At 37.5% G+C, this 14,541-nt stretch overlaps 1 protein-coding gene across 4 annotated transcripts in view; it reads right to left on the bottom strand.

Moving 5' to 3' along the window:
* Positions 1-14,541, bottom strand: part of CADM2 (cell adhesion molecule 2) — a 571,255-nt gene that overhangs the window by 49,375 nt on the left and 507,339 nt on the right. For all 4 annotated transcript variants that reach the window (XM_088051667.1, XM_014253512.2, XM_088051668.1 and 1 more), the window contains one exon: positions 12,917-13,095. In XM_088051667.1, coding sequence (XP_087907793.1) covers positions 12,917-13,095 — 179 coding nt within the window. The remainder of the gene's footprint in view (positions 1-12,916; positions 13,096-14,541) is intronic.

Here is a 14,541-nt window from a genome sequence, read left to right as displayed (position 1 = left end):
ATTATGTGCTTGACATTTTTGCTAGCAAATCAGATGCCATTAAAAATATCCAAACCCTTTTAACAGAAGCTTCATGTAGATCTATATCTTTAGTTATACCAATAAAGTCTTCTAGTGGATGAGTTCATATTGCAAGACATACAGTTGGATTAAAATGACTGGAAACTAGGAACTGGAAAGAACAATAGTTTTCTCTTTCTACAGAAGGTTTTATAGCTTGCTGGTTCATTTGTGGTTTGTTTTTAGTTTTTTTCCCCTATTTTAAAAGCAATAGGTTTTAGTAGCAAATGAATGAAGTATGAAAAATTACAGCAAAAAACTTCTGTTTCCTTCTGTTCTCAGTGAGCCAAGCAAAAACTTGGAATGTGCACATCCCTGGCCCAAATTCTGTCCTTAGAAAGTTAAAAATATAACTCAAAAGAACAAATATTAGTATTTAGTGCTGGCAGTATGGTGTCATCCCACATCACTTAAAATGAGGGCCTGATATCACAGTGTGGCACATTTTACAACACATGCTCTGACCAGAATTGCTTATGACAAAATAAAAAATGTGATGAATATGAAAAAAACAAGGTGTAGTAGCAAGTTATTTCTGATTATGCCATCTCATTTGACACTGAAATATGAAGAAGAAGTTAGCTGCCCTAAATTGTCTAGAAAGAGCTCCTGTAGTGAATATCTCATTTATTCTGTGCACCAGAGCAACAGCAGGACTCACAAAGACCACAGGTGTGTGAAAGGCTGATTTTCCACAGGTAAAGTCAGGTCAGATGTGAGAGCTGCCAGAAAACAAGCAGCTGTGGATCTCAGGCAGCTGAGAAGGAAGCAGCAGTGGGATGGAAGTGCCCCAATGTGGTAGGAAGACATGGCAAGGGAGGATAAGCTTGCAGGGCTGAGAGCAGTGACTGTCTGTGACTTCTCTCCTCCCTCAAGGTGCATCTGCCCAGATCCAGGCCAGCTCTCAGCAGAGCTGTGGGGCCCTGGGCCATGAAGGCAGGAGGTATTTAGGGTATTTAGGTAAAACCCACATCTGCCACTGTCTGTGGGCACCCTAACAAGCAGAATACGCTGATCAGAGGCAGTGCCCACCCTTCACTTCCACAGATCAGAATTTAGGATTTAGTAGGCAATGGGACTATGTGCTTTATAACGCTCATAGGTTCTTGCAAAAAATTCTAAGAGTAACAATAAACACAGGAAAGAAAGGGGTTTTTTTTGTTTGTATTTTTTTAATGGATATTAAGACACGACCTTTCTGCGCAGCACCAGATGTTGCCACAAATTGGGCTTTGTCACCTGGAGGCTAGAGCAGTCTGCTGCACTCACAGTTGGTGGAGCTTCACAGAGGGACCCCTGCAAACCTGAATCAAGCATTTCACAGGAAAGCAGCTAACATGAACATTTGAGCGTTGCACTGGTGGCTCATGGCTCTCAAAATGTCAGGTCTGCCCTTTGAAGCCTTCAGTGCTTACTTTAGGGATCGTTCTGCTCCCCACAGCACTCCACTGAATTTGCTATCAGCAAAAGCACTCTGACTGCAGCTCCCTTGGAACAGAGAGAGAAGTTTGCAATGAAGGTCTGGAGATGCTGGAACACGCTCCCATTTCACCGTCCGTCAGACTCGTTGTTTGTCACCAGCCCAGCCATTCAAAAAACTCCCTGTCCCTGCTCCCAGTGAAGCAGAAGAATAAAAGGTGGCATAATGTACTGTCTCACAATTTATTTACCTACTGCTGCTCAGTTTTGGTGGGGATAATTGTATTATCTTTAGCATTTGGACTGTAGGAAGCTAATAGGCTGTAATGCCTTATTTCTTAATTTTCATTTGTGCTAAAACCATGTGACACACACAGACCTCCTAAAAAGGATAAATTTTACAAAATAATAACCAGGTAATTAGATATTGAAAATCATTTTAGTGAAAGAAAAATTGCAATTCTCAAGTAGGAAAATATTTCATACTGAAGAATCTGTTTTCAAAGCCCTCTAAGTTTTACTTTATTAATGGCTGTGAGTGCAAGATTTATCTCTAAGGACAAATCAAATCAAGTATTCAACAGAAAGATTAAGCTTCAATATTCTGGAGTTACATAAACATAATACATGCTTCATTTTACTCCAGAAGTACTGTAAGACCTAATTTTTTTTCCAAACTTAGCTCAAGTTTTGCCAGCAGTTAAAAAAGTCCTTTCCAATTCAACAGTAGTAATGGATAGTGGTAAATAGTAGTAAAAAATATTGTTTTAAAGGAGTCAATATTGTTTTAAAGGAGTTTATTTTATTGTTTTAAAGGAGTCAATCTGTGCTGTAGAAAAGCTCACCTTTCCCATTAGAGTAGCTACAAATACTGCACTGAATCTTGTGCAACTCATCTGAAAGAAACCAAGTAAAATTTGCAGGGCATGCAACAGGCTGAGAAAAAGAATCAGAAACAGTAAAGAATGGACCTCTGCCTTGAAGATCTGTAAGACCATTTTTTGGGCAGTAGAGACCAAACTTTAGAAAAAAAGAGAAAGTATTATTCCCATTTCACAGCTGGGGAAATGAACACAGAAGAATTAAGTGGAATGTCTTATGTTTTACAGACTTCTGAGCCTGACAGGGGAGTTCAGAACAGATCTCCTGAGGCTCATTTTAATGCTAAAAAACCCTCAAAAAATCAAAACCTCAAAAGAAAACAAAACCTCTCAAAATTGCATTTAAAAAACCAGTTGTCTTTATACCTGCAGTGCAAACTTCACTGCATTCAGGACAAAATGTTACCACAAAAGCCACCAAACATCTTGCATGAATAAAGCCAGCACAATTTTCCCCAGAAGCACACCATTCTATCACTATTAATATGGTGTTCTAGGCCCATTGCCACTGCTTAAAAATCACATTAAGGCTGTGATGTTCATTTTTATTCTTTTTAAGTAAGCAGACAAGCCATATTTTCTTGTTTTTCCAAGTCGTAAAATAGGAGTATTCAAAATTAAATGAAATAAAGTACTGGCAGCTGGCCCTTGAAAACCTATAAGGAAAAGCTAATGCACAATACAAATTCAGACACCAGCAGCCTTGAACAAAGATGACAGCTTTCTCGGAATGACACTTGACTCCTTCTGCACATACACAAAAATATTTCAAAAAGCCAGCCAGAATTGCACTGAAAAGAAAGAAGGTAAAGAGAATTTTCCAAAATTTCCTTATTATGGGGACATGTGTTGAAACTAAGTGGAGGTAAACAGATTGCTGATCTCTATTTTACTACAGTTGCTTCTTTAATTTCTCTGAGAATTTCAGGGCAAATCACTGAAGTTGCTTAAACAACTCCAAATTCATGGCAATAATTCCAAGGTTAGTAAAGAGGGATAACAGGGACCACCATCTATTTTAAGTAAGTTTATTTCAAAGTAAAATCAAAGGGTCCAACACTAATCTGAAACACTTTATCACAGTGGCACTGCTGTATCTTATTGAAAATCACCTTGGGAAAGTGGCTGGCACTGTGCAACTTAAAACATAGATTTTTGCACTTTATTGCATTGTCTCTGACTAATACACTTAATTCTCATATTCCTGTCACCAAAATACACTACCTGAGAAAATAAGGCCCTGTCTTTCCAGCTGTCAATCTTTTATGCTCTGTTTTTTTGGGGTTTTTTTGTCCTGGAAAGGGTTCTATACATGTAGCTGAGTTCCTGTCATGACTCCTTGGCTTTGTGTAACACATAACCATGAATGGTGGGATCCATGCAATATTGTCAAGACTTAATTTTGTTAAAATTACCCAGTTTCCCTGCAGGCTGGCAGATATTTAGTACCTTAACTATTATGCCATCAAGCAGGATGGATCACCAGTGGAAATCACAGGGTTATTTTAGAAAGAATGCTTGATCATATCTGCTAATCTATTTTAAACAAATAGACAAAACAGTGCCAAGAGATTTCAGTTCCTGCTCTGAAATGATGAAAGCCATCCAGAGCTCTCCTCCATCAAGCACTTCAACGTGTCAGCATCCCTCAGTCCTTCCTGCTTCCCACCAGTCGAGGGAAACCTGAGAAAATGTAAACTACAAAACCACTGGGGGAAAAAGAAATCCACTGGTGCAATGACCCACAGTAATATCTGAAGAATAAACACTTTGCCCACTCCTCGAGTTTTTTCCTGCCAAACTTTCTTCTGTCCTTCCTCCTCTTCTTTGATTTGTTTCTACACTTGCCATGAGGATTAATAAGGGCAGTTTCAGCTGAAAGATAAACACTCCTCAGGCATGAGGTTACCAAGAGAAACATTTTTTTTTTTCTTCAAGGGAGTAAACAAACAGTGTGGATACCAGGGAAGGGAAGGCAAAGGGTCCTGACTGAAAATTGTTGAGATCACTGTCACAAATGATACCCCAGCTTACACCCTACATCTGGAGACCTCTTCCCAAGCACCTGCCAGGAAAGTTCCTTCACACGGGGTTAGAACTTTCTCAGTGCTTGCCAAGGAACCACAGCCTGGTGAAAGAAGTCAGGGCATTGTGGGACATCTTCTCATGGCAGATTTCAAGCTTCATCAGCTTTGGTAGCAATGGTTTTAATGGGTTTCTGCTCTGTTTTTTTTTCTCCTTGCACATGAGGATTGTTTTGGGATACACCCTTAGTGGCCTCCTGGCTATTTTTTCTGTCTGCTCCCCTCTCCCCAAGGGAATCAGAGACAGACTGATGCCATGAGCTTTTTTGAAAGCTGCCAAAACACTCTGGAATCTCTGAGACAAAGTAAAGTGATCCACATTAAGGCACAGAAATTCAGAGCAAGATCCAATGCAGAAAGTCTGTGATAGAATTCAGAAAAAAAAAAAAAAAAAAAGTTACTTTAATTACAAAGCTAAGAGAATTTTATTATATTGCATCAAGAATTCAAGCAGTAAGAGCTAGAAAAAATAGCTTGTGATTGCAGCACAGAGAATTCCATTTTGGAGGAAGGGATAAAGACATGTTAGGTTCCAACACAAATTTAGGTTGAACCTATGCTGTGAAGAGCAATGTTAGAAGGATTTTTAAATTTTGTTTGGCAAATCTTCAAATTCTTGCCAGTTTGTTCTGTTTTTTATTTGAAAGAATACTAAAAAGAAAACTAAAAACAAAACAGTAAAAAGTGGAAAAAACCTAATTTGCTTTAAGAAAAATGCTAATAAAGTACTGTAAGAAATATGTCTTTGAATATTTCTCCTTTATATAACACAGAAATGCAGACTAAGATAAACTCCAGGAACATTTGCCAAGTCATTAATAACTAAAGTCTTAAAGAGAAAAAGTAGAATAATCAGTACTAAGAATTATTAATATAAAAGTATGGATGCTGGAAATATTAATGGTTTTAGATAAGCTAATTATCTACTTCTCTCTGAGCCTCCATGCTAATCTTCATATGTGATCAGAGGCCTCAGATACACAAGTTCTCAAAGCTCTCTAACAGAGATGAATAAATATCCTCTGCAGAATATTTTCTCTACCCCTCTCAACCTCCAAGGCAATTATATCTATCTCCAAGAGGATTCCCAGTCTCAGCTGGAGCAAAGCACAGCTCTGATCTATCACCTGGTATGACCAGTGGTCATTTTAAGCAGTATCACTTAGATAATGTTCTATTTTCTTTCCTGCATGGAGTGAAACACTGAGGAACCTATTCTCAGAAGAAAGGAGAGTTATGGAAGCTCCAATATGAGAAAGACAGGACACCCTTAATCTGCATTCCACCACCTCATGGTGCAGGAAAGGCTTCAATTTTTAAGAATTAAAATTAAGAAAAATCACTAAGTCACTTTAATATTGTCTTTATGGTTTGAGTTTCCTGAATAATAAATGATCTAGATGAAAAGAGAAGATCATTAACAACTGTTAGATTATAATTTTATCATCAGTCTCAAGCGAAATTATTGAGTTAATACTTCCTTCATGAAGCTTGCATATAATGTTCATAAACATGGTAATTTTACAAGCTGGCATCTAAAAAAAAATGGGTGAGTTGAAGTAAAGTTCAGGAAGTTTTGGGGTTATAAGCACTAGCAAAGGGTGAAAAATCAGAGAGCAGTCTTTGCTACTACAGCAGATCAGTGATAACTCAGCAGTACTGAAGGTCAGTTAAAACAGTCAGAAAAGCAAGAGTGACATATTTGGTACATCCACACAATCTTTTCCTTCTCAGAAATCCCATTAGAACTATCATATCAGCCAATAACATGTGCACAAAGAAAACCAAATATTTTCAAGAGTTGTGCCCTATTAAAGACATTGTCTGAAACCAACACATACAATATGTATTCAAATAGGAAGGAGCTTTACATATTAGACTATATTGTTAAAGGTTATATTGATATATTGTATATATTGTTATTGTTCCATTGTGAAAGGGCTTAGGGAGAGATTTCCTGCTGCTGAAGTACTCTGCATTCAATTCCAATGATTACTCCAGTATGAAATTTAAAAAAAAACAAGCAACAACCTTTCATATGTTATATAACAGAATCACTTCATTTAAAAAGTTTTATTTAATGGCAAACAGTATTTTAATGTAAAAATGTAGAAGTGACAAACATATTCCCCAAAAATGTTAGTGTGGTTTGGAATGTTATTTTCTTGACCTTTCTAAAATTCTTTTAAGCTTACCTGGAAAAGAAATTTGTATCTTATTTTTCTAAAGTCACCATAAATGAAGAAAGATCAGTTCATACAGCTCAACTATACACCCCACTATTCAAGTATTTATCAACAAAAAGCAATTTCAAAGTAGCTGCCTTGAGAGTGTTCAGGGATAATAGCTGGACAATTCATCCATAAAATTAAGCCAACAACTCCACCACAAGTTTCTTGACAGACTTCTCATACCTGAAAATGTCAACTAAACACCATTCTTCTTCAGCCCAATGACAAAAGCTCTATTCCACAATTTCTTAATTCGTCTGACTGCAGGAAACTCATCTGCATTGTGCTTTAAAGTCTGGACCACCTCTTGTAACCCAACCAAAAGTCTCCTGGAGAAGTCAGCTTTCATGTCATGGTAATGATTTAATGCCTTAATGTCATTTTACAATACTGATGTAAAATTAGAGTATTTCAACACAATTGGAAGGGTTATGCTTTGAAGAAAATGGCTTGGGGGGAAGGAAGGCTTTTGAGACTGTGCAAGTACCCAGGAGCAGGCTTTTATTTATTTATTTTCCAACTGAAAGCCCAGGCTCCTTTTTTTCTGCAAGTTATCTTCTGTACTTTTTAATTTATTTTTACTTCATATAAAATGGGAATAGGAAAAACTTTTCACCTTTGTTTTAAGGACTCAGTACTAAGACTTCTTTTTTTTTTAATTCAAACAAAGATACAAAAAAATCTCAGAACTAAAAGGCACACATAGTCACATACAGTGAATTTCTAATTAAGTCCTAAGAAGTCTTCTGAGTCTCATACTCTTGGTATGCCTTGATTGCTGTAAGGGCAATGTTGTTTTTTTTTTACCAAATCCACCCATTATTGCAAATGTTATTATTGTTACATCACACCACGGCTCTGCTCAATTCTCTTTTCGCAAAGCCAGAGCTTTGTTCACATAAAAGCAGGATGCTCCCATAGGCAAAGAGAGCCTTTTCTCTGAGGTGTGTGTGTAAATGAGATATTTCAACTAAGAAAACTTTAAAGGAAGAAAGTTTTTTAAAAGTCCAGTAACCTCAGCTTGTAGGATCTTAACACCAAAACACAGAGCAGCCAAGATTAGTGATAAGCGTGTTGCTCCACAAGGCTGCTGCTGCCTTTCCCAAATTTCTTATGTGGTTTTTGTTATATGTTTATAAAGGCAAGGTGTCCAAAAATACTGCACAAGACTTACCAGAGGTCTGTAGTGAAAATATTTGCAAACTGAAACATCTATTGCCTATTCATTAAGCTTAATTTTGAAAGAAAGCAGAGTATATCCTCGCCTCCTGAGGTTTTTTTTCAATTTTCTGCTCTATTCAGTTTCTACTTTTATGGAGAGACATGCAAGTGAGTTAGAGAAATAAAGGAAAGAGAAGGCCCCCTATGAGGGCAGCAAAACAGAAATGAAATGGGAAAAAAAAAAAATCTGATTGTGGGCAAATGAACCGACGAAGACAAAATAATCTGTAACAGATAGAGGTAGAGGACTTTGTTTAATTTCATGTGTTTTGGATTCCACTGAGTTTCCACCAACTAAAAAAAAAAAAAAAAACAAAAACTTATACAGAAGTACAAGTGCATGGTGCTAGAATTATTGTCAGGCATAGAAGATGAATCTCTACAAATATATTTAGAAAGAGGATTTAATGAACTAAGGTGTCTGGTGCAGATTTGGTATAGTGCTGGTCCAGATATGGAGAGCAGTCAGTCACAGAGATTTAGAGCTAGACCAAAAACGAAGGAGAAAGGGGGCAAAAAAAGACCATGAAAGAAAGAGAATGGTCTTCATGGGAGAGAATTCAAGGAATTGCAGAGTTTTAGATCACAATTAATGAGAAGTAGAGACCAATGTGGAAATACTTGAGAATCTGTTGAAGGAAAAAGCAAATACAATTTCAAATGCAAACTTCCAGCACAAACAGCAAAAGAGGCCAAATAGGTTGTAAAGTTGGAAAGTGAAGAGATCAAGCACCAGGCTTACACAAACAAAAGAGAATACTTTTCCCTCAAAGCACATAACTAAATTCAGAACCTTGTTGCCACAGGTTACTGTGGAAGCTAAGATGACAAATGTTTTGAACTGGGACTGGACAAGCAGGTGGAATATAAATAATGCTATAGTTAGGAAAGGTGCAGGGGGACTTCTGGTCTTACACGTTGTAGGAGACCTTGTTTTTGAAAGCACATTTCAAAATACAAATGAGGTTGTAACTCAGTCTTTCAGTTGCCTTTATTTGCAAAAAAAAAAGCTTGCCCAAGAAAAAAAAATACAAAATTGAGAGGCTGAAAACAAAGGAATATATCATGCCACTTTTTATTCCCCAGAGATCCTAAGTAACTGGCTCAAATGCTTTCTTAGTTAAAATTTGGGCAATAAGAACTGCCTTGACCGTCCACAGCTGCTGATTCATGTTCATTTCCATACTGCTCTTCTAGATAATTGCTGCACAACACATTATAGCTCTGACTATTTCAATTAATTTAATGCCTGGCTGTAGATTGGTGTATCAGGATGTCTCACCAAGGTGCTCTGTTTCAAACAGGGCTGCAAATTACCAAGCACTGCTGTTTCCATTAAGGGTTTCTCAACGATGTGGACTCGTGTCACTCACGCCAAGGCGGTGCTGAACTGAGACCTTGGCAGTGACACCCCGGGGTTGTGAACTGCTCCTCCAAACACAGCAGCCGTGTCCTCAGGTTGATTATGATGGAACACCTCCTTCCTCATCTCCAGCTAAATCACTGCAGTCATTACCGGAGCTCGGCGAGCAGAGTCTATGTTTTTGGGTTGAGCAACATGAGTTTGACAGTTTGCTCTGTTTTCTGGTGATTAATGACTAGTATTTGGACAAAGGTAAACAAAAATTCTTAATAAATTGGAAGAGAGTGAAAATTGCCTGGGGCCCATTACCAAAGAAAGGGTGTAATATATCTAGCCAGAATGTGCACTTCTAAAGCACTAAGCTTGCCAATTAGAATACAGAAATGACAACAGCTACGGGCATTAAAGCCTGTGCCTTTGTTACTGCATGAAACAAATGTTTGAGCAAATGACATGTCTTGCCTTTGTGCTTCTGCCTATAAACTCTGACTTTGTACCCACCTTCCTGCTTCACAGAGTACTTTTTTGACATTTATTATTAACAATAAATGTTAAGAAAAATGAAATTAGCAGTCACATTGATTCAGCAAAGCAGCATGAGTATATTTAATACTCAAGCCTTTAACTTTATTCAAATAGATTAAATTTCTCTGAAGTCTGGTCTCTTTAATTATACAAAAAAATCTAAAAATAATTTTTATGTTGTTAGATATTAATTGTATTGGACAGATTTCCATTCATCTGCTTACAGCAATATTTATTTTCTCTGCCATCACTTAATAACAAAACAGTATTACCTCATTATCACCACTCACAGTGGAAAAAATACTACTCTTCTGTATAATTTTGTGTTTAGACAGGTCCAGTTAAAGGCCTGAGATATTCTTTGCTTGGTTTGTATAATTAATATATATAAATACTTTGCTAACACCTAATCTCTAATTGTGATAAATTATATTTTCCATTTTTAGTCAACATTCTCTCTACACTAAAGCTGCTTAAATTTTCTCTAAGTTAGGATGATAACTTAAAAAATTGAGAGAATTAGTAGATTGAGTATTACTGAGATTTGGATTTCTTAGGGGGACAAAAAAAATAAAAAAGGGAAAAAATGAGAGAAGCCAGATGAAGCTCTTATACCTTTAACACACAGAAAGAGAAAAATTTATTGAAATGAAAAAAGAAAGGAATAAAATGTATGAAAATCACAGTACATATAAGAAAAGGAAATCTGTGAATCATATTGCCCTTCCCTGCCTCTGCAGAGGATACCTTCCACTGATGCCCCTGTTTCCTCACACAAGCTCGTGTGGGAAATCTGGCATGTACCTTGTCTTAGAAAGCTGATATTCAAGGTAAGAAGTCATATGATTAATGAGCTCTAACAAAAGAGTAGGACAAAAAATTACATCAAAACGTTAAGCACAGGGGAAGGGATGAGAAATCAAAGGATGCTTCCAGATATATTTAGGAAGATAAGAAAATAATACATCCTCTATTCAACAGAAGAATGCATCTCAGAAAATGATAAAAAGTAGGTTTTCTAGCCCCCCAGAGAGAGAGAGAGAAAAAATATTGTATAATTTTAGGAGGATTATGGTTCACTAGAGACATTCATGAATGTAATGAGCTAAAGAAGGGGTAAGGCTGCTTAAATTTATCTATACAACTGATTATGCTACACTTGATAAAATAATTGTGTCAGTCCCCTTTGTACTTAAAATAAACCTTACAACTCTGAACCCCAGTAAGTTGTTAAGTACTAAACATCATCTCATGCTCTGTCACATAACTCTGATTGTTTCAGAAATCTGGAAAGCACCTGACATTTACCTTCTCTAGCTCCAGCGCTGGAATCGCAGAAATGCAATTAGGAAAACTCAGGTACTCATAACAGAAAAGGTCAGCAGTGAGCAAGCTAAACCTGATAACATGCTTAATGTGCTGCCAAATATAATAGAATGCCTCCCTGATAATGAATGATTTTACAGACTGCCAGGAAGTTGATGCAAGATAATCAGATCAACAGAGGACACACCACTGTGCAAGAGCGGGTCTGGTGAACTGTTCTTTGATAGAGTTCTATTGCAGAGTCACCACTGATGGAAAAAGATCCCCCATTATAAAAGGCCATATTTTCAGAAATAATCACATAAATAAATTGGGCAGAAAACACAAATGACAGAAGTTTCAACATATGGTAAGTGCAGAAGCCGTTACCTCATCAAAGGCAGAGCACTTTGTGCCTGCAGCCAACAACCACCACACCACCGCCTCTGGGATGCAAAAGACATTCTTTCTCTTCCTCTTCTCGTAGCAGCCGATATAAATAGAGGTTAGAGGGTTTAGTTTTTCTGTTTGTCTTTAACACAGAAATACTCACGCAGCAGTACAGGCTCCGTGTTCCTCATGCAAAGAGCTCCTTATTTCTGTCACTAATCCTACATAAACTAATGGTGAACTTGAAGAAAAATGAAAAGTAACCTAAGTGTTTCTTTTGATAAATGACCTTTCATCAACAGTGCCAATAAATATCTCATTACTGAAAGCAGCACTTACTAGAAGTTTTATGCCAAATACCTAGAGGCAGGTAAACCTGCAGTGAAAAATGTTTCTGATACCTTACAACAACCAAGGAAATGTATACTTGTTGTAACTGAGTTCATCATGAGCAAATAAAATCTACATAATTCTCTTGTCTATTTAAAGACTAAAATTTGCATTAGATCTTTTCATTTTATTTTGTCATAGTTATAAGAAATTGCATTTAAAAAAAAATAGAGGGAAAAAAGTACCACCATGAACTAAAGTGGAGGTTCGGCCTCTATATTCTCTTATATTAAAATTCAAATTACGGAAATCATAACCTTCCAGGAATTACCTGTGATAAGAGAACACCATGTTTTGAGACTCCTAGATCCAAATTGCCAGGCTGTATTAAAGGCAAATGCTAATTTTATATTTTAGTTTCCCCTACAGCTGGGTTGTATCAATCTATTTCATGACTGATGTAGACAGCACCTAGTTTTTTTACATGACACATATTGTTGCCTAATTTATTAGAGGGAAAAAAAAAAAACCAGCTGTAATTTAATGTGAGCCTTCCTATTTTTCCATTTTATTGGAAGCAGCATGATGCATTTTGGACATGACAGAGTTCTGAAGTCTGACTGTAACGAAGGGCCAGGTGACACCAGCTAACTTGTATGAGCTGAATTTTCTCAGTAGCAGGCTGTAACTTGTGTGAAGTATCCGATGTTCTGTCTTCAGTGGTCTACAAGAAGCCAAGCAGAAAACCTCAAGTGCGCACCTGTCTGATATTTTTCTTCATATATCCTTCTGTAACCAGCTTTATCTGAATAGCTGGGCCTGAGGCAAGCATTTATAAAACAGTACCCACACAGTGCCAAACATTTTTACAGGTGCTTACTTAGCAAAAAGTTCACAGCACAAGTTATTTTGTTTAAACTGTAAGAAGAGAGGCATGCCAGTAAAGGAAAGACAACACACTCCCCTCAGCTAGGTGACAGCATTGATAAAAATGCAATTACACTTCCAAATTTTCTTGCTATTCTTTCCACAATGACCATAAGCACCTGATAGTATCAGCTGGACCTGTTAAATATGCATAGAATGCACTAAGGAGAGCACACTCACCATGCACTATCAGGACATACTCTGTGCTGTTTCGGCCAATGGGATTTTTTGCTTCACATCGGTATGTGCCATTGTCTGTTTTGTTTAGGAAGCTGATGCTTAGAACCCTGCCATTGACAACCATTCTCTCTGGATCTGGTAGTTCTCCACCATCCTTTGTCCACAGTACTGGTTCTGGCCTGTTGGATCAAAGCAAGGCATTCATTTAGACACGTGAAACACGTATATGCAACATCTACATCAGGAACAGCAGCATCAGCTACTCATGAACAGTCACCTACCATCCCAAGAATACTTCAATTACTGGATCTAATGAATTGTCACAGTTACAACCTTACCATCCTGGATGTGAACCTCTAAAGAAAGTGAAAGAACAAGCAGAGAAACAAGAAAGATAAATAAAAAAAGGAAGCAGAACAGTACTACAACAGGACAAGATCTTTCCTAAATTTCAAAAAATTGTTCTCATGAGGTTTCAGGGCCCACAGATTCTTGGCAAGGTAAGTGCAAATAGGATGATATGGGTGTAAGTGGTTTGTAAATGTATTCTTAAATTACCTAGGCCATTCATATTCACAAGTAAACTTGAATGCACTGAGTATTTTTCCTGAACCAGGCATATCAGTCCCAAAGTAGCACGTGCTACACACAACCTAAACTTGTTTCTCTTGCTGCAGTGTGTCACAGCCCACCCCTTTTCCCACCTTTTCTTCATCCTTCCCTTAAATAATTCCTTGTTCTACATGTTATCACAAGCAATGTAAGATTCAACTCGAAATCCTGGATTTTCTTCTCTTGTGAAACCTTTCCTCTTTTGCCTGATGCACTCACATCAAACATGCCAAAGGCAATGCCCTGGCAGTGATCAGCCTCTAGGCAAGGTAAGGGCACCACAGAGAAGGGAACTGTCAGTCCTGAAGGTTCACATACACCTCCCCACTGGCAAGGCATCCCTGACTCCTTCCCAGAGACTCTCAAGAAGCTCCACAGTCCATGAGCCCTGCCTAACAGACAGCAGGATGTATTTATTACTGACACACAGCCTTTACTTGCGTGTAACAAGATATACTTTCAAATTTACGTGAGGGAAATCACCAAAAAGACAGGCCTGTAATTGGGAATGAAAGATTGGTTTACTGAATCTTGTCTGTGAGCAGACAGCATCTCAGGCCCTTTCACACCAGTCACTTCAGCAGGATATTCACAGCCTGGGCATTCAAAGATACTTTGCTTGTAGCTTTGTGCAGTATAAGCCACATCAATCTCTAACCAAAGATGCCAGTTGTATGACTCAGTAATAAACCAAAATATAATACACTGTTATAAAATCAGCAGTTGCCAGGTTAGTCACCAGTAGTACTCAAGAAACACTTCATTTCTCTAATTTGAAGCAAGTGTTTAAAGCCTATTAGATATAATAAGTGTTAAAAAAAAGAATTAAACCTAAATACTTAAGGAAAAGCATTTAGCCAAACTGTGGCTTCATAGACAGAAAAATAGTTCTGATGGCTGTAATGACACGATTTTCTTTTGAGTTAGACAACCCATGTAAACAGAGGGAATCTTTCTGAAATGCATTTAGTTTTACAAAATTCAAATTAGTCCTTGAAGAAAAATCTTTATTC

The sequence above is a fragment of the Pseudopodoces humilis genome, chromosome 2, assembly GCF_049639895.1.
Source record: "Pseudopodoces humilis isolate 2021_Gansu_Grassland_sample_001 chromosome 2, ASM4963989v1, whole genome shotgun sequence".
Classification (NCBI taxonomy): domain Eukaryota; kingdom Metazoa; phylum Chordata; class Aves; order Passeriformes; family Paridae; genus Pseudopodoces; species Pseudopodoces humilis.
Note: the sequence above shows the minus strand (reverse complement) of the source record. Positions and strands in the feature narration are given on the sequence as shown.